Source organism: Heterodontus francisci, chromosome 45 (assembly GCF_036365525.1).
Source record: "Heterodontus francisci isolate sHetFra1 chromosome 45, sHetFra1.hap1, whole genome shotgun sequence".
Taxonomy (NCBI): Eukaryota; Metazoa; Chordata; class Chondrichthyes; order Heterodontiformes; family Heterodontidae; genus Heterodontus; species Heterodontus francisci.
The window spans coordinates 10,088,573-10,109,148 of NC_090415.1; the positions used below are offsets into that span (position 1 = coordinate 10,088,573).

The 20,576-nt window shown below is 44.7% G+C and overlaps 1 protein-coding gene across 1 annotated transcript; it reads right to left on the bottom strand.

The window, feature by feature from the left end:
- Positions 1-1,128: 1,128 nt before the first annotated feature.
- On the bottom strand, positions 1,129-20,440 carry LOC137356498 (histone H1-like). Its single transcript, XM_068022386.1, has 2 exons — positions 19,740-20,440; positions 1,129-1,280 (listed from the first exon to the last, which is right to left on the bottom strand). Exons 1-2 carry the CDS (start codon positions 20,399-20,401, stop codon positions 1,238-1,240), a joined length of 705 nt encoding a protein of 234 aa, XP_067878487.1. The 5' UTR covers positions 20,402-20,440; the 3' UTR covers positions 1,129-1,237.
- Positions 20,441-20,576: the final 136 nt, after the last annotated feature.

Here is a 20,576-nt window from a genome sequence, read left to right on the forward strand (position 1 = left end):
ATCACTGAATCTCCCACTAACAACATCCCGGGGGCTTACCATTCAACAGAAACAAAACTGGACCAGCCATCTAAATACTGTGGCTACAAGAGCAAGTCAGAGACTATGAATTCTGAGGCGAGTGCAAATATCAGCTCCTGGCTCCCCCAAAACCTGTACACCCTGGATAAGACACAATTCAGGAGTGTGATGGAATACTCTCCACTTGCCTGGGTGAGTGCAGCTCCAACAACACTCAAGAAGCTCGACACCATCCAGAGCAAAGCAGCCCACTGGATCAGTACCCCATCCAGCAATTCTACATTCACTCCCTCCACCACTGATGCACAGTCGCAGCAGTGTGTACCATATACAAGGTGCACTGCAGCAACTCATCAAGCCTCCTTCGACATCACCTTCCAAACACACGACCTCTGACATTTGGGAGGATAAGGGCAGCAGACTCATGGGAACACCACCTGCAAGTTCCCCTCCAAGCCACACTCCATTCCAACTTGGAAGAGTATTGACGTACCCTCCCAGTCACTGGATCAAAATCCTAACAGCTCATCACCACCTTCTCAAGCACCACTAGAAATGGGCAACACATGCTGACCCATGAACGAATAAAAATAAATCACATTTTAACCTAATCGGTTTGTTGGCAGGACAAAATTAACATTTCTAATGAAAAAGACGCAGCTTTTGGACCAAGATTTGGGAAAGGACCTGCTGAATCCCAAGGAGCACCACATGATTTCAAGCAAAACAAAAGCCAAATTGAACATTAGTTTAGATCTGCATGAGAATCGGTACACTTTAAGATAAGCCACGTATGTTTTTCTTTTATTCGGTTTGTGGATTCTGGGCATCAGTGGCTGGGCCAGCGTTTGTTGATTATCTCTAATTTGCCCTTGCACTGTGTGGTTATTTCAGAGGACATTTTAAGTTGGCACAGCATTGCTGTGGGTTTGGAGTCACACAGAGGCAGATTTACATCTCTCAACGAGATCAATGAACTAGTTGTTTTTTTTAAAAGTACAATCAACATTGGTTTCAACATCATAATTAAGCCTTTAATTCCACATTTATTAATTGAACACAAAATTTCTGATTTGCCGTGCTGGGAGTCGAATACAATCACCACTACACTACACCCTTTCCTCATATAAGACGTTGCTGAGGCATTTGAGAGGCGTTTGCTCCGCTTGTTAAGGCTGATCTTTATTTTCATACTTGTCTCCAATATTAGATGCATTTACTTCCTCTCGCATGCAATTCTGTCTATTTTTGCATCTGAGCTGCAAGACAAGAGATTTTGCTGTTTTCCAAATATGCAGTTCATTATGTAAGACGTTTTACTGCGATTCTAACAATTCATTCAGCTAAATTAGCATTCAGTTTAATCCTCATACACATTTTGATAGGAAACAGTTGCATATTATTTAATATATTTCATATCTTAATAATTGAAAAATTATTCTTGAAAAAAATGGCTTTACTTCGTTATTTGCATTAGCTAGATTGGACTGACCTATGGTCTCTAGTTACTGTGTGATGGACAGTGTGTGGGTGTGCTGCAGCTGTAACTCAAACAGCCCAAGTCTCAATAATAAAAAGCGAATCAGTTCCTCATGTTATGTATATCTGTTTCTATATCACGGCAGAATCAAACGTGTATCAATTGCCAATTGGTATGACAATACATTGCGAAATTCAACAATGGAAAAAAGTGCATTTGGGCGAGGGAGTCTCTGGACGTGACAACTGTGACTCCGAATGGAAAACTCCGATGAATGCCTTATAGCAACTTTAGCACCCAACGGGTGGTAGCGTGACCGAGTTGTCTAAGGCGCTGGATTTAGGCTCCAGTCTCGGTAGAGGCGTGTGTACAAATCCGGCCGCTGCCTTTATTTAAACAAAAGCGGTTGCTGCAGCGGCAGCGTCACTGAATGAACAAATCAAAAGCCAAGACGATGGGGAAACGGGTTGAAATCCATAATTCACAATCGATCAGTGGTTGGTGGGTGAAAGAGGAATTGTATCGGGGCGCGGTGGCAATGTAGAGACAGCAGTCCAGCCATCAACTTATTGAATGGCGGAGCGGGGCCGATTGGCCGAGTTCTGCTCCTAGTTCAAGTGTCTGAGCAATGGAAGATGTCACAAATGGGAACGTTTCTGATAGAGCGACACAGCACAGTAACAGACCCTTCGGCCCATCGTGTCTGTGCCGGCCATCAAGCACCTAACTGTTCTATCGTCATTTTCCAGCAGTTGGCCCGTAGCCTTCTATGCTATGGCGTTTACAAGTGCTCATCTAAATACTTCTTCAATGTTGTGAGGCTTCCTGCCTCTACCACCTCTTCAGCCAGTGCATTCCAGATTCCAACTACCCTCTGCGTGGTTTCCACACCCCACCCCCCCCACCCCCAAACAAATCCCCTCTAAATCCTTACCTTAAATCTATGCCCCCTGTTTATTGACCCCTCCACTAAGGGAAACAATTTCTAACCTATCAATGCCCATCATAATTTTGTATACCTCAATCATTTCTCCCCTCAGCCTTTTCTGCACTAAGGAAAACAACCCGAGCTTTTTCAGTCTCTCTTCATAGCTGAGTTGCTCCAGCCCAGGCGACATCCTGGTGATTCTCCTCTGCACCCTCTCCAGTGCAATCACATCCTTCCAATAGTGTGGTGCCCAGAACTGTACACAGTACTCCAGCTGTGGCCTAAATAGCATTTTATACAGTTGCATCATAACCTCCCTGGTCTTATATTGTCCACTCGGGTCTTAAACTGCTTTCATATCCTTTCAGGGAATGCAGTCCACAGTTAAAAAATAAAACAAAGCTTATGTCGTCTCTTTTGCTTGTCAACTTAAATCTCTGTCCTCCGATTGCCGATTCCGATTGCCACTGGAAACTGTTTCTCCTTCCACGCTCGACCAAATCCCTGGTAATTTTGAATACGCGTATTGTAGCTCCTCTTCAGCCTCGTTGCGCTAAGGACAACAATCCCAGCTTCTCCACTCCCTCCACCGACAGAAAGTCCTTGATCCATGGTACCCTGTTTACCTCTTCTGAACCCTCTCGAAAAATTGACATTCTTCTTAAAGTGTGGTGCTTAGAATTGAAAGGAAGTTCTCCAGCTGAAGACTGACAATCATTTATAAGGGTTTAGCATAACTCGCTCTCTTTTAAACCTCGAGATCTAGAATAATAAAGTCAAGGATTGCATACATTTTAACGACCTTCTCTACATATCCGGTCAATTCATACGTCTCTATATTTCTGTTTTGGACCATCTTTAAAATTGTACTATTTAGTGGATCTTTCCTCTCTTTCTTCCAACCAAGCTGTATCACTTTAATCTTCTCTGCAGCAGAATGAGAGCCAGAGCATAGATGTAGAAGTGTGAAAGGCAGAGCTGGAAAGGGGAGGCATGAAATCAGTAAGCAAGTATGGAAGGCAGAGGAAACAAGGCTTATAAAATCTACAACGAAGGAGTTGTTCAGTGATTAGTGCTATGTAATTCAATGCAAGTTGTCTGGTGTATAATGTAGATGAACTAAGTACACAGATGAACATTTAGAAGTATCATCGTACAGCTATTACTCAAACGTGGCTTAAAGGGTAGGAATAACGAATGGTTAAAAGGTTTTCAGATCGGAAAGAGAGGGGGTAGAAAGGGAGCAGGTCGCAATATTAGTTCAAGAAACAATTTCAGCTCTGAGGAGGTTTGAGATGATGGGAAGAATCGCTAAATGAAGCAATGTTTTTTGAACTGATGAACCGAAAAGGGACAATTCGATCGTGGGACTATAGTTGAGTAGGTTAGAAATGACCAAAGCTTCAGTGATAGATAGAAAAGCAAATTTTTGGAAAATTTCAGAGAAGTGCAGGAACAATAGCAATAGATTTGAAGTACCCTTAATATTAGCCGAGATAAAATGGTTTTGCAATGTATAGAGGGCGCAGAATTCTTAAACCACGTCCAGGAGAACTTTTTATACAGCTACGTAGCAAGCCCAGGAAGAGAAGCGGCAGTTCTAGGTTTAGTTTTTTAGGAAATGAAGCAATAAAAGATGCAACAAATGGGCAATTTACTGAGAGAGCTATACAGCACAGTAGCAGGCCCTTCGGCCCATCGTGTCGGTGGCGGCCATCAAGAACCTAACTGTTGTAACGCCATTTTCTAGCACTTGGCCGTAGCCTTGTATGCTATTGCGTTTCAAGTGCTCATCGAAATACTTCTCAAATATTGTGAGGGTTCCTGCCTCTACCATCATTTCAGGAAGTGTTTTACAGATTCCAACCACCATCTGAGTGATTGCACCCACCCCACCACCCGCCCCCCCCACCCCAGCACAAATCTCCTCTAAACCTCCTGCCCCTTACCTTAAATCCATGCCCCCTGTTTATTGACCCTTCCACTAAGGGGATAACGAATCTAACATATAAATGCCATGAGCGTAATGAATGGCAGGGCAGGTTCGATGGGCTGAGTGGCCTACTCCTGCTCCTACGTTCCTAAGGCTTTTGATATGGTCGCACATGGCAGACTGGTTAGAAAATTAAAGGCTTATTGGATCAAAGGGAAAGTGGCAAGTTGGATCCAAAATTGGCTCAGTCGCAGTAAGAAAAGGGTAAAGTTCGACAAGTATTTTTGTGACTGAAATATTGTTTCCAGTGGGGTTCTGCAGGGATCAGTACTGGATCCCTTGTTGTATCTGATATATATCAATAACTACTTTTTTTTATTCATTCGGAGGATATGGGCATCACTGGTTAGGCCAGCATTTATTGCCCAACCCTAATTGCCCTTCAGAAGGTGAATTGCGTTCTTGAAACGCAGCAGTCCATCTGAGATGTAGGTACACCTACAGGAAGGGGGGTTCCAGGATTTTGACCCAGTGACAGTGAAGAATTGGCGATATTGTTGCAAGTCAGGATGGTGTGTGGCTTGCAGAGACTTTGCAGGTGGTGGTGTTCCCGTGCATCAGCTGCCCTTGTCCTTCTAGATGGTAGAGGTCACGGTATTGGAAGATGCTGTCGAAGGAGCTTTGGCGAGTTGCTGCAGTGCATCTTGTAGATAGTACACACTGCTGCCACTGTGAGTCGGTGGTGGATGGAGTGAATGTTGAAGGTGGTGGATGGGGTGCCAATCAAGCGGGCTGCTTTGTCCTGGATGGTGTCGAGCTTCTTGTGTGTTGTTGGAGCTTCACCCAACCAGGCAAGTGGAGGATATCCCATCACACTCCTGACATGTGCCTTATAGATGATGGACAGGCTTTGGAGAGACAGGAGGTGAGATACACGCCCCAGAATTCCCAGCCTCTAACCTGTTCTTGTCGCCACACTATTTATGAGGCTGGTCCAGTTCAGTTTCTGGTCAATGGTGACCCCCAAGATGTTGGTAGTGGAGGATTCAGTAATGGTAATGCCTTTGAATGTCAAGCGGAGATGGTTCGATTGTTTCTAGTTTGAGATGGTCAATGTCTGGCATTTGTGTGTTGCGAATGTTACTTACCACTTAGCCCAAGCCTGGATATTATCCAGGTCTTGCTAAATATTTCACTTAAATGTAGGGGACATGATTAAGAATTTTGCAGAAGATGCTGAAATTGGCCCTATAGTTGACACTGAGGAAGAAAGCTGTAGACTGCAGGAAGGCACCAATGAACTGGTCAAGTGGGCAGAGAAGTGGCAAACGGAATTCAATCCTGAGAAGTGTGAGATAATGCATTTGGGGAGAGCAAACATGGCAACGGAATAGATAATAAATGGAAGGGTTCTGTGAAGTGTAGAGGAACAGGGGGACTTGGAGTGCATGTCCACACATCCCCAAAGGAAACAGGACAGGGAGGGAAGTTGCTTACAAAAGCATATGGGATACTTCCCTTTATTGATCGAGGCACAGCGTCTAAGAGTAGGGAGGTTCTGCTAGAACTGTATAAACCATTTACAAGTGGACTGAGTTTAGTTCTGGTCACCGCATTACAGTAAAGGTGTGATTGCACTAAGTCATAGAGTCATTGAGTTACACAGCACAGAAACAGGCCCTGCCACCCATTGTGTCTGTGCCGGTTATCAAGCACCTAACTATTGCAATCCCATTTTCCAACACTTAGCCTGCAGCCTTGTATGGAGAGGAGATTTGCCAGGAATGAAGAATTTTAGCCATGAGGAAAGATTGGATCATCTGAGGGGCAATTTAATTGAGGTGTATAAAATTATAAGCGGCCTCGCTAGCGCGAATACGATTCATTTCCATTAGCAGGGAGATCAGTCACCAGGGGGCATAGATTAAAAGCAATTAGTAGAAGGATTAGAGGGGGAGTTGATGAGCATAGTTTCTCCCTGGGATGGGGAGGGACTGGTGCACATTGACTGAAAGGGTGGTAGATGCAGAAAGCCTTCTCACATTAAAAAAAATAGCTCTGCACTTGAGATGCCATTTCCCACAGCACCAGGGACTAAGAGCTGGAAAGTGGGATTAGACTTGATAGCAATTTCTCAGCCAGCAAGAACACAATGTCCAGAATGGCCTCCTTCTCTTCCGTCAATGTTTCCATATTGCTACTTTAATCGCCCGAGCAGTGGCATCCGTGCCCTCAGCTGCCTAGACCTTAAACACTGCAATTACCACCTTTTCTTAAAATTATTTCATGTGATTTGGGCGTCGCTGGCAAGTCCAGCATTTATTGGTCACTTCGCAACTAAGTGGCTTTCTCGGTCATTTCAGAGGACAGTTAAGAGTCAACCACATTGCAGTGGGTCTGGAGTCACATATCGGCTAGACCAGGTAAGCACGGCAGATTTCCATCCCGAAAGGGCAGGAATGAACCAGATGAGGTTTTAGGACAATTTTTATGGACAGTTTAATGGCGCCATGACTGAGACTAGCTTTCAATTCCAGATTTTGTTTATTAAAATAATCGTTTGGTAGTGTCGACCTTGTTAATCGCTAAAAACCGAGATGTTTTTCATCTTGCATTCATCAGTATAAATCGAAAGAATACCAATGTAAGGCAAAGCAACAGATTAATACTGTGTGAGAAGAGTGCTGATTGGTTGGCAAGTTGACTCTGATTGGTAGAGACGTTGCCATGTGGAATGTACCAGTTTGTGGGGATTGACAGTTAACTGCCAAGCTTTGTTTGAAATGGAAACCAGACAGCTTGGCTCTGATTGGTGAAGGCATTGCCCGGAGGAATGATGCAGCGAATGGCTGTCACTTATTTTGTTAAGCTAAAACATTTGCATGTACGTGTTCTTTTGTTCTGTCTGTTTTCAAAACTCCCACTCCATTGCCTGGGCCTCGTACATTGAAAAGGAAGTTACAAGTTAATTAATAGCCTGTCAGCCTCCTCTTATTGTCGCCCATTGATGATCAAAGAGATTTGTGAAACGAGCTGATTTTGGCTGGCTTGAACGTGACAATAAGACTGAGCGTGCGCTAAACACAGGCTACTTCTCCCTCCCCCCTCACACACAGCTCTGAAACGGACAGGAACGGCGCCTGTGCGCTCCTCCTCTCCCCCAGTGCCATTTCTGGAGTGCTGCATCTTTGAACGCATTCGGGAGCATAGATGTCAAGCCCTGAGTGAGGGAAATAAACAGCAGCATCTTTGCAGCAGTGTTTCGCCTTGGGACTGCATCCGCAGATGGTTATTAAACAGATTGGAATTCAAACGGAGCAACGTCAGACACAGTGGGGGTCAGACTGTGAAAGGCGGAGTGTAGCAGGAATGCGGGAGGCGGTGCTTGGGCAGTGTGTGCAGCGTAAGGTAACTGAGAAAGTAGCTCATCTTGCTGGAGAACTCATTCTTCCTTCATTTCCCAAGTCAGTGGTGAATTCTGTTTTCAATCTCACCGTGTGTGTTATGATTGGACAGCAGACCGTGATAACAGAGCCAGTCAGGAAGTAGGTTGGAAGTGTTAAAGGATGCATTGAGGGGGAAAAAATAGTTGTTCTGCTTCATTTACACAGAATTGTAATAGCACAGAAGGAGGCCATTCGGCCCTTGTTCGCTATGCTGGCTCTCCGAAGAAGCAATTCACCTAGTGCCAGCCACCAACCCCCCTCCCCCTCCCGCAGTAGCTCTGCACCCTCATTCTTTTCAGATTACAGTTTAATTCCCTCTAAATGACTCAGTTGGCAGTGTATTCTCGATCAGAACCAATCGCTGCATGAAAAAAAAGATTTTCCGTATGTCACCTGCTGCCAATTGCCTTAACTCTGTGCCCTCTTGTTCTCGATCCTTCTGCCAATGGGAACAGCTTTTCCCGATCTCTGTCCAGACATATTGTAACCTTGAAGATCTCTATCGAGTCTCCTCTCGCCCTTCTCTTCTCGAAGGAAGAGAGTCCCAACTTCTGCAATCCATCCATGTAACTGAAGTTCCTCATCCCTTGAAACATTCTCGTGAATCTTTTCTGCACCCTCCCTAATGTCTTCACATCTTTCCAAAAGTGCAGCACTATACTCCATTTGAGGGCAAACCAGTGTTTATACAAGTTTAACATAAAACTTCCTTGCTTTTGTACTCCATACCCCTATTAATAATGCCTAGGGTACTGTATGCTTTATTAACCACTCTCTCAAATTGTCCTGCCATCTGTAATGATGTATGCACATATATACCCAGGTCCCTCCACTCCTGCTCCAGCACTCAATTCCCCAGAACTGTGTGGCCAGTGATTGAGATACTCATTGTCACTACAGAAGGTGCTGGGCACTATGGCATTCTGTGAAAAACAAAGGCCTTCAACTCAGTTCCAATAGAACACAATGGATGCCTAACCCAAGTACCCGTGCTTATAAATCACAAGTAGTGAGTATGAATTTTACAGGTAGTACCTTAGGAGTGGGGGACATGAACATTGAATGTTCCATAGTTACTGCTCCACCTCAGACGTGGAGCAGTGCAGCATTTATGTTTGTGAGTGGATGCTGATAATGTATGGTAAAACTGTCTGACAGACCTAGTTTGAGTGCAGAATTGCTGCAGTAGCGTCAGATATTGACAGAGTTTGTATCTCTGCTTCTCTCCAAAATAGCACAAATTATAAACAAGATTAATAACCTTATTTTGCTATTCTCTGCACCTGTCCTTCAGGAGTAACATTTTTGTTTCTAATCTCATAGCAACGTCCTTCAAGGGGCCAGAATGAAATGTGATCATTCCTCCACCCGGGACGCAAAGGACACAGCAGCCAACTCCTTCTGACAAAAAGTAGGTGCATTATTTCTCAAAAGCACACACAAACACAGAACTGGCTTCACTTCTACTGTCATGAAACTGAAGCAGTCAGTCTCACAGTGATGTGAAGTTCCAGAATCACATTGTGAATCCTACCATCACACAGAGCAGCAGAATCAGATGGGGTTTCACCTTTGTAACAGATCATTCAGTTCCATTTCCACTCCCTCACTCATGCATTATGAAGAAATGCACGCCAATACAATCTCAATTCACACTGGTGATTGTGCATGGACCATTAAACTTATCAACCAACACACCCCAGACAAACCGAGGTAATGGCCTGAACCAAAATTGCTCGAGACGGAAACAGACAATCTCAAACCAGCATGAATGTACAGAAGGGGGATTGGGAAATGAATTGAACAGTTATGTAGACCAAGAACAGTAATGTTCTTACAGTGCATTATTGTATCATTGATGTCATCTGTTCAATAGACAGGTTCAGACATCAAACTACCAGGGTATCATAGCAACATAGAAATGAACAGGAGGAGGCCATTCAGCCCTCTAATCTGTTCTGCCATTCAAGATAGATCATGATTGTTATATACCTCAATTTCATTTAACCATATCCCTGGAAATCCATCCCTTGATTAATTCAGAAACTTCTTGAGGGCAGAGAGATGCAGAAAGAATTAACACATATTGACAGTGAATTACATCTGTGGAATTAATTTACAATCTCACACAGTGCCAGAGACTGAACAAAATTTATCATACACATAAAAGCAACACTGGTGCCCGATCAATCGAATATTTAGCCAATAACCAATGGTTAGCACCACAGCCTCACAGCTCCAGTGACCCCGGTTCAATTCTTGGTATTGCCTCTGTTGAGTTTGCAAGTTTTCCCTGTGTCTGCGTTGGTTTCCTCCGGGTGCTCCGGTTTCCTCCCACATGTCAAAGATTTGCTGGTTGATAGGTTAATTGGCCATTATAAATTGCCCCTAGTATAGGTAGGTGGTAGGGAAACATAGGGACAGGTGGGGATGTGGTAGGAATATGGAATTATTGTAGGATTAGTATAAATGGGTGGTTGATGATCGGCACAGACTCAGTGGGCCGAAGGGCCTGTTTCAGTGCTGTATCTCTAAACTAAACTAAACTAAATATTTAGAGCAAACACCATAAATTGAGATACAGAATGAATAAAACTCACATTGTCACAATCACGCAGACTGAAGATTGAAAAATGAATTCCTCACACATTCCGTACCAGCATCGAGTCAATTAAGCACATGGAGAACACCAAGGACTGACTGATACTAATCAAATCCCAATCTGAGGACAGTTCTAAAGACTGACACATGCATAAAGGATTCATCACTCAAGTACCAGGGACTGGGAGATATAGTATACATTTCACACTTACACACAGCACAGGAGACTGACAGATGCAGAGTTAAACACATACAGTAACAGACAGTGATGAATATAAAATTGATTCACTACACATGCACACACAGCACCAGAGACTGAACAGAGAGAATTCAACACTCACACACAGTAACAGAGCCCAACAGACACACACCGAATTCCACTTTCACAAGCAGTATCAGAGACAGATAGGTACAGTATGAATCTTCCATGCACGTACAGTCTCGAAGAGAGGCAGTAAATGAACGAAGCACACAGGTACATACCATAGGTACAGAGTAAATCACAAACTCACAGCAGAGCAGAGACATGTACAGAAAAAAAGCCTCACCTATATACTAGAAACTGACAGGTACAACTCAGTACCTCACACTCACATACCAGCAACTGAAAGAGGCAAAGGAATACCAACACTCAGACTGCCAGATATATGCTGAACACAGCTGCATAAAGGTGGCAGACAGATACCTATTGGAATCCACAATAAAGTCCCAGAATCTGGAAAAAAAACCACATAGAAAAACACACCATCCCATAACAGAATCAGAGGTAAAGCATAAGACCCACTGTCCCATACCTGAAACTTGCAGGAACAAGAGAAAATGCAGGAAACAGAGATTTAAACAGTGGATCATATAGAAACATAGAACATAGGAGCAGGAGTATATATCAGAGACTGACAGATACTAAGTAAAACATCCACTCACATTAGAAAATAACAGTAAAACCTATTCTCATAGTAGAAACTTACAGGTGTTGAATAAAACACTCATACTAGAGACTGACAGGTATAGAGGAAAACACACATTCAAATGACAGACTGGCATGCACAGACTAAAACTTACTGTCACATACTAGAAACTGAGATACTGAATAAACTCCTCACCCACCAACCAGAGAAAGAGTGGAACAGATTAAAACCCACACTCGCACATTATAGATAGACAGGGATAGAGCAAAACACAGTAATGTAGCAGACTGCCAAATACAGAGTAAAACCCACGCTCACATACCAAGAACTAGCAGGTGCAGAATAAAACAGTCACACACCCACACATGCATGAGCATAAACACAAGCACACACACAAGGAGTTGGCAGTTTGAAAGTAAAGTCACACGTGCAAGCCAAAAACTGGCTGTTACTGATTAACACTCTCACACCTACCAAAAACATGACAGACACCGAGTAAAAACCCGCACTCTCTTACCACAGACTAACAAAGATGGAGTAGAATATATATGCACATAGCAGAGACTGATGGATGCGGAGTAAAACCCACACTTACATACCAGAAGCTGAGAGGTGCAGTGTAAAATCAAACTCCTATACATGAGACTGAGATTGTTGGGGACAGAGTGAAAAAAACATCATATACCAGAAACTGACAGGTGCAGAGTGAAATCCACTATTGCACACCAAAGTCTGAGCAGTGCATTACAAACCCATGCTAACATAGAAACATAGACATAGAAAATAGGAGCAGGGGTAGGCCATTTGGCCCTTTGTGCCTGCTCTGCCATTCAAATAGGGATCATGGCTGATGGTCTAATTCAGTACCCTGTTGCCACTTTCTTCCCATATCTCTTGATCCCTTTGGCATTAAGAAATATATCTAGCTCCTTCTTGAATATATTTAATGACTGGGCCTCCACTGCCTTCTGTGGTAGAGAATTCTACAGGTTCACCACCCTCTGAAGAAATTTCTCCTCATCTCGGTTCTAAATGGCATACCCCATATCCTGAGACTGTGACCCCTGGTTCTGGATTCCCCAGCCATTGGGAACATCCTCCCTGCATCTAGCCTGTCCAGTCCTGTTAGAATTTTATAGGTTTCTATGAGATCCACTGTCATTCTTCTAAACTCGAGTGAATACAGGCCTAGTCGACCCAATCTTTCCTCATACATCAATTCTGCCATCCCAGGAATCAGCCCAGTAAATCTTCTTTGCACTCCCTCCATGGTAAGAACATCCTTCCTCAGATAGGTAATGAGGTGAAAAGTGCGCACAGTACTCCAGATGTAGTCTCACCAGGGCCATATATAACTGCAGTAAGACATCCATGCTCCTGTACTCAAATCCTCTTGCAATGAATGCCAACATACCATTTGCCTTCCTAACTGGGGATCAGGGACTAACAGGAACAAGTGGAAAAAAAACCACATACAAGAGTCTGACAGGGACAGAGCGCAGAAACTGACAGATGCAGAGTAAATCCATGCTCCCATGCTTGAACAGAATTAGAAAAAATACAATTCCATGTTGGAGACTGGCAGAATTAACCATAATCATATAGCAGAGACTGAGTATAATAGGCACTCACACATCAGAAACTAACAGATATAAGTAAAACTTACTCTCATACCAGAGATATACAGGTATTTAATAAAACACACTCATGCATACTAGATACTGATACGAATACACTTCTCACTCAACCAGAGAATGAGTGGCACAGATTAAAACCCACACTCACTTCAAGACTGACAGGGACAGTGTCAAAATATCACATACCAGAAATTGACAGATACTGGAAAAAAAAATTGCACAGTCAAAAACAAGAAATTGAGGGGAACAGATTAAATCCAACATACATATAGCATAGACTGACAGGGAGAGTGCTAAATACAATAGCAGAGACTACCCGATACAGAGTAAGACATACACTCGCATAACAGAAATTACCAGGGGCACAGACACAGAGGTACTGAGTAAAGCTCACATCTATATACCTGAAACCAACAGGAGCAGTATTAGACATAAAAATATGAAACAGACCGGTACTGAATGAACCAGCATTTCAATCGCAGAGATTGACACAAATGGAACAAAATCCACTCACTCAAACCTGAAATTAACAGCTCCAGATTGAAACCCACAATCAAATACTAGAGACTGATAGTAAAAAAAGGTGAAACCCAGACTCTCAGAGACTGAAAGATTCCGAAAAATAAACACTCAAATTGGAAACTGACAGATAGAGAGAAAACCCCACATTCAATTTTCAGAAACTGAAAGGTACTGAATAAAATCACCCAATCACAAACCAGAAACTGACAGGAATAGGTTAAAAGCCAGACTCTCACATGAGAGACTGACAGAAACAAAATGAACACACACATAGCAAAGACTGACAGATGCACGGAATAACCTAGAGCCAACATCAGAACTTGGCAGTTTGAGTAAAACCACACTTGTATGCCAAAAACTGAGTGGTATGATTAATACAGCTACTAAAAAAAAAAATGACAGGCGCTGCATAAAACCTGCATGCTCTTACTAGAGAATTAGGACAGAGTAGAATATACATACACATAGCAGAGACTGTTAAAGAAAGCCCACACTTACATACCAGAAGCTGAGGGATACAGAGAAAAATCACACTCCTATGCCTGAGACTGTCAGGGACAGAGAAAGAAAAACAAAATCATATAGCAGAAACTGACAGGTACAGAATAAATCTGATACTCACCTACCACAGATTGAGAAGTACAGAATAAAGCTCCAGGCACACATCAAATGGGCGGCAAGTACCCACAGTGACTGTGTGGGTTTTCGCCGGGTGCTTTGGTTTCCTTCCACAGCCAAAGACTTGCAAGTTGATAGGTAAATGGCCATTATAAATTGCCCTTAGTATAGGTAGGTGGTAGGGGAATTGAGGGAAGGTGGGGATCTGGTAGGAATATGGGATTAATGTAGGATTAGTATAAATGGGTGGTCGATGGTCTGCACAGACTCAGTGGGCCAAAGGGCTTGTTTCAGTGCTGTATCTCTAAATAAAACTTGACAGATTCAGTGAAAAATAGTGACATGCACATTCCAGATGCTGACAGATACTGATTAAAATGCACACTTGCAAACCAAAAACCTGAAATTACAAATTAAAATCCACTATTACATATTAGGCACTAAAAAGCACTGTGTAAAAAACAACTCTCAAGGAGCACAGACTGACAGATGCTGAATAAAATCTGCACTTGGTCAAGAACCAGACGGACACAGCTTAAAAACATGCACTCACCTACTGAAAAATACAACACACAGACACACATGCTTTGTTAGGGGGAGATAGTGTCTAACAAACTTGACTGAATTTTTCGAGCAGGTGACTAGATCTGTAGATGAGGATAAAGCAGTTGATGTTGTCTACACGGACTTCATTAAGGCTTTTGATAAGGTCCCACATGAGAGTTGGTTAAGAAGGTCAGAGCCCATAGGATCCAGGGCAATTTGGCAAATTGGATCGAAAATTGGCTTAGTGGCAGGAGGCAGAGGGTGATGGTCAAGGGTCGTTTTTGCGAGTGGAAGCCTGTAACAAGTGGTGTACCACAGGGATCGGTGCTGGGACCCTTGCTGTTTGTAGTGCTCATTAATGATTTAGACGTGAAGATAGGAGGTATGATAAGTAAGTTCACAGATGACACGGAAATTGGTGGTGTTGGAGGAGGAAAGCCTTAGATTACAGGACAATATAGATGGGCTGGTCAGATGGGTGGAGCAGTGGCAAATGGAATTTAATCCTGAGAAGTGTGAGGTGATGCATTTCGGGAGAATTAATAAAGCAAGGGTATATACAATGGATGTTAGGACCCAAGGAAGTACAGAGGGTCACAGGCAAAGGCCTGCTACCCAATGGGACTCAATGACATGTGTCGGGTTTGGGTCAGGTTGGGTCATACTTCTGGGTCCAGCATTCGGGCTCAGGTCAGGTTGGGCCAGATCAAACACACTATCACCACCTCAGGTAAGTGACTTTCATGTTAATTTTGCACTTTAAAGATGGTTTTGTTAATTATTTTAAGCTTGTGGAGATAAGGAACAAAGTGACAAATGGAAGGTAGGTTAACTGATTGTAGAGTCAGATCAGGTTGGCATGGGAAAAATGGAAGGACTCGGACCAGGTCGGGCTCAGATGGGGTTCTGTTGGGCTCGGGTCGGGTCTCATTTGCTGACCCGAGCAGGCCTTTAGTCAGAGGGACCTTGGCATACTTGTCCATAGATCACTCAAGGCAGCAACACAGGTAGATAAGGTGGTTAGGAAGGCAAATGGGATACCTGCCTTTATAAGCTGAGGCATGGAACATAAGAGAAGGGAGGTTATGATGGAGCTGTATAAAACACCAGTTAGGACACAGCAGTGTAAAATGGAAGGTAGGTTAACTGATGGTCAAGTCGAGTTGGGTGTGGGGGAAAAAATGGAAGGACTTGGACCCGAGTACCGTTCTGGGCACCACTCTAGGAAGGATGTGATTGCACTGGAGAGGGTGCAGAGGAGATTCACCAGGATGTTGCCTGGGCTGGAGCATTTCAGCTACAAAACTGGAAAGGCTACAGTTGCTTTCCTTAGAGCAGAGAGGGCTGAGGGAGGACCTCATTGAGGTGTACAAAATTATGAGAGGCAGGTTAGATAGGAAGAAACTTTTTCCCTTAGTAGAGGGGTCAATAACCAGGGGGCATAGATTGAAGGTAAGGGGCAGGAGTTTTATAGGAGATTTCAGGAAAAAAAGATCACCCAGAGGGTTGATGGAAACTGGAATGTACTGCCTGAAGGGGAGGTAGAGGCAGGAATCCTTACAAAATTTAAGTAGTATTTAGATGAGCACTTGAAATGGTATAGCATACACAGCTACGAGCCAGGTGTTGGTGCTTGATGGCAGGCACAGACATGGTGTGTTGAAGGGCCACAGAACTGCCCCACCCCCCCATCCCACACACACAGCAACCACAACCCCCTCCCCACCCCCCCCCCCCGCGTGTTAGAATAAAATCCACTAACACATACCAGAGAATGAGGTACAATATAAAATCTACACTCTTAACAGGAATTGACAGGGAGTGAGTAAAATACACCATCACATTCCAGAGGCAGAGTAAAATATACATACATTCACATATGAGAAAGTGAAAGAGGCAGAGAGAAAATGACTCACGAAAAACTAGTAGAAACTGAGAAAACAAAATCTACCTATAACCAGAGAGTGACTGCTATCCTAAAAAAGCACACTCTCGACAATAGAGACAGGTAGAGAGGAAAACCCAGTCACCAGAATTTGAAAGGTATGGAATAAAACCCACACTCCTATATCCAGAGACCGACAGGCACAACATAAAGAGACACAGTATCTGGAAATTAGTTACAGAGTAACATTCACAATCACATACCAAGAGTCTGACAGGAACAGAGTAAACCTGATGCTCACTGACCAGAGAGTGGCAAATACTGCATAAAACATACAATCATAATCCAGAAATAAGTAGGTTCAGATTAAATGCCACACTCACATGAGAGAAATAGACAGATACAAAGAAAAAGGGCCCTATACTGACAAAAACGCAATATAAAACCCACAGTCCCTACCAGAGACTGAGGGCCACCTTCCCATACTGGAGACTGACAGATACAGGCTGAAACACACAACCACAGGCCATGATGTTTTTTTATTCTTTCATGGGATGTGGGCATCACTGGCAACGCCAGCATTTGTTGCCAACTGCTTGACCTGCATGGCCATTTCCGAGGGCAGTTAAGGGTCAACCACACTGCTGTGGGTCTGGAGCCAGATGTAGGCCAGACCAGATAAGGACAGCAAATTTCCTTCCCTAAAGGACATTAGCAAACCAGATGTTGTTTTGCAACAATCAATGATGCCTTCATGACACTATGACTGAGACTGGCTTTCAATTCTAGATTATCAATTACTTCAATTTAAATTCCACCACCAGCCTGGGCCTCTAGATTATTAATTCAGTGACTTTACCACAACACCACCATCTCCCCCAAATATACAATTGAGAGGGGGATGGGAGTCGAACCCATGCATGCAGATTAGGGATCATCAATCTATTACCTTAACCTCTTGGTCACCTTGTCCTGCTGGTGAAGACAAAAGAAAGAGACCCTCCTTTATCAGACACTGACAGGTACAGTATAAAACCTGCTTTCTGATTCCAGAAACTGAAAGGTACAGTACAAAACCCACGCCTGTGCTCATAGAATGGTTACTGCACAGGAGGCGGCCATTTGACTTATCTGTTCATGCTGGCTGTCTAAGAGCTACTCAGCTAATGCCACTCTTCTGCCTTTTTCCCCATCATCCTGCAAAAATAAAAATAGTTCACACTCAGGCAGTGGCCTACTCCTGCTCCTAATTTCGTTGCTCATTAAGAGCTATTTTTGATGGCAAGACTCCTGTCAGCTCTTTGTTTCGAGAATATATGATGGTAAGTGCACTACGATGAATTTAGTAGAAGTCCCAGTACCCCACCCGCTATGAATCAAGGTGGGAGTTCACTTAAATTCAAACCGAGATCAAATCCTGCTGCCACCACGAGTAATATTGGAGCAGCAGTAGACCATTAAGCCCGCCGAGCCTGCTCCGCCATTCCATTAGATCATGGCTGATCATATCTCAACGCCACTTCCCTGTGCTATTGCCATATCTCGAGATGTCACTAGTATCCAGATATCTACCGATTTCTGTCTTGAACTTGCTCAATGATTGAGCTTCCCCAGCCCTCTAGCGTAGGGAATTCCAAAGATTCACCACCCTGAGTGAAGAAATCCCTCCTCATCGAAGCCTTAAATGGCCTACCGCTTATTCTGAGACTGTCTCCCGGTTCCAGATTCCACAGCCAGGGGAAACATCCTTACCGCATCTACACTGTGCAGCCATGTAAGAATTTTGGAAGTTTCAATGAGATCGCCTCTCATTCTTTGAAACGCTGGAGAATACAGACCCCAATCCTCAACTATACTAAAAACAGGATCTGCAATGTATGGGGCAACTTACAGTTCTTTCCCTGGATGTTTTGGTGGCTCTTAAAAGAGCCGTTGTGGTATTTGATGCCGAACTCAGTTCAGGGCAGGGTCAGTTTAGGCTCGTTCCCCGCGGATGCGGCGTGCCAGCTGGATGTCTTTGGGCATGATGGTGACTCGCTTGGCGTGGATGGCGCACAGGTTGGTGTCCTCAAAGAGCCCCACCAGGTAAGCCTCGCTGGCCTCCTGCAGGGCCATGACGGCAGAGCTCTGGAAGCGCAGGTCTGTCTTGAAGTCCTGTGCGATCTCCCGCACCAGGCGCTGGAAGGGCAGTTTGCGGATGAGCAGCTCGGTGGATTTCTGGTAGCGGCGGATCTCCCTCAGAGCCACAGTGCCGGGTCTGTAACGGTGAGGCTTCTTCACTCCGCCCGTGGCTGGAGCGCTCTTGCGGGCCGCTTTGGTGGCCAACTGCTTGCGGGGAGCTTTCCCTCCGGTCGATTTGCGCGCTGTCTGCTTGGTTCTGGCCATCTTCGGAACGAATCCGTGCCGCAGGAACTCTGAATGCGAACGCAGCTGTTGGGTTCGCCGTTTTGAACTGCGTCAGGGACCGCCCCAAGCAGCGATTGGTTGGGGGACTGGGTGCCAGCCAATCACTGACGGTTGAACGAAAGGGTGGAAACCACGATTGGCTGAGCTGGGATGGCGCTTCATTTTCAAAAAAGCCCGCCGATTTCTGTGCCAACCTAACGGATCTGGCAAAAAAAACCTCTAAATTGGGTGCTTTTCACAATGTAAAATTAAAAAAAGGCCATTCTGCCCATCTCATACATCCTCCCAACAGAAAACCCGAGCACCCCCTCTCACGTCATCAACCGGGTCGTAAATGGATTGCTGGACTCCAAAAGCAGAGGAAATTGTTTCTCTATCCAATGTATCAATGGCCTTTGATATCGTCAAACCGTCCATTAGGTCATCCCTTCTACTTCAATACTCTGTACATGCACACTGCACTCAATTCAACCACCGGCGCTCTCTGCTCAGGACTCAGTACAATTGTGTACTAAAACAACCGAACACTAACATCGAACCGCTATCCAGACCCTGCCCCCTCACTAAGGGTTGTCCTGAAAAGAGCCATTTTGTATTTGGCAGAAGGGGCCCGAGTCCGACAGGGACCACTTCATTATATGAAAAACAACGCGGGTATAGCGAGTGTTTACCCCAATAGGTTTCTATGAGATTATAACCGGGACGCGACATTTAGTTGCGGTCTCAGCTCTTTTTTTAAAGAGAAAGGTGGGTGGCTCTGAGAAGAGCCTTTGGGTTCGGATGTTTTCAAGGTGCGCCTTTGATTTACTTCTTCTGGGATTTCTTGAATGCTTTCTTTGCCTTGGGAGTTTTCAGCTGGCGAGGCCCTTTCGCTTTCCCCGCCCCCGATTTCACCACGACAGCTTTCGTCTTCTTGAGGCTCCGAGCCTTCTTGGCAGGAGCCTTTTTCTGACCGGCTTTTTTGGGGCCAGCTGAGCCCTTCAATTTCTTGGCGGGAGACTTCCCGACCAGTTTCTTGGCGGGAGAATTCCTGGCCGGTTTCTTGGCGGGAGAATTCCTGGCCGGTTTCTTGGCAGCTGCCGGCTTCTTAACTGCCGGTTTTTTGGCTATTGGCTTCTTTCCCGCCTTGGTCACTTTTCCCCCAGCTTTCTCCTTCGGCAGTTTAAAGGAGCCCGAAGCCCCTTTACCCTTGGTCTGCACCAGGGTGCCTTTATCCACGTGCCTCCTGATCAATACATTGATCCGACGGCCGAACTTCTTCCCATCGAAGCCTTTGCTGCCCAGAACCTTCTTTATGGCGGGCGCGGACATCCCCTTGCTATCGCGGTTAGCCGCCACAACCTGGCAGATCACCTCGGCCAGCGTGGGTCCGGTTGCCTTAGACCGGGATGCTGTCTTCTTCTTTTTGGCGGCCTTGACTTGAGCGGCAGGAGCGGCAGGCGGAGCCGTTTCGCTGACTGCGGTATCCATACTGTCCGAAAATATCTCTCTCTCTCTCTCTTTACTGTCAGAGCTAGATCTGAAATGAAGCAAGAGGCGGCGACACAGCGCAATTTAAAGGCCTGGAGCGGACGTGGGCGGAGACCGCCTGCTCTCAGCTCCCTGCCTGTGTGGCTGTTCTGTGTTTCTCTTGCCTCCTAAACTC

What these genes read in the sequence shown, in the direction of transcription:
- LOC137356498 (XM_068022386.1), bottom strand. Translation starts at nt 20,401, where the DNA reads ATGGATACCGCAGTCAGCGAAACGGCTCCGCCTGCCGCTCCTGCCGCT. An exon ending in TTCAAGAAATCCCAGAAGAA is followed by an intron (nt 1,281 to 19,739) that starts GTAAATCAAAGG and finishes CTTGTCTTGCAG; the next exon opens with CTCAGATGCAAAAATAGACA.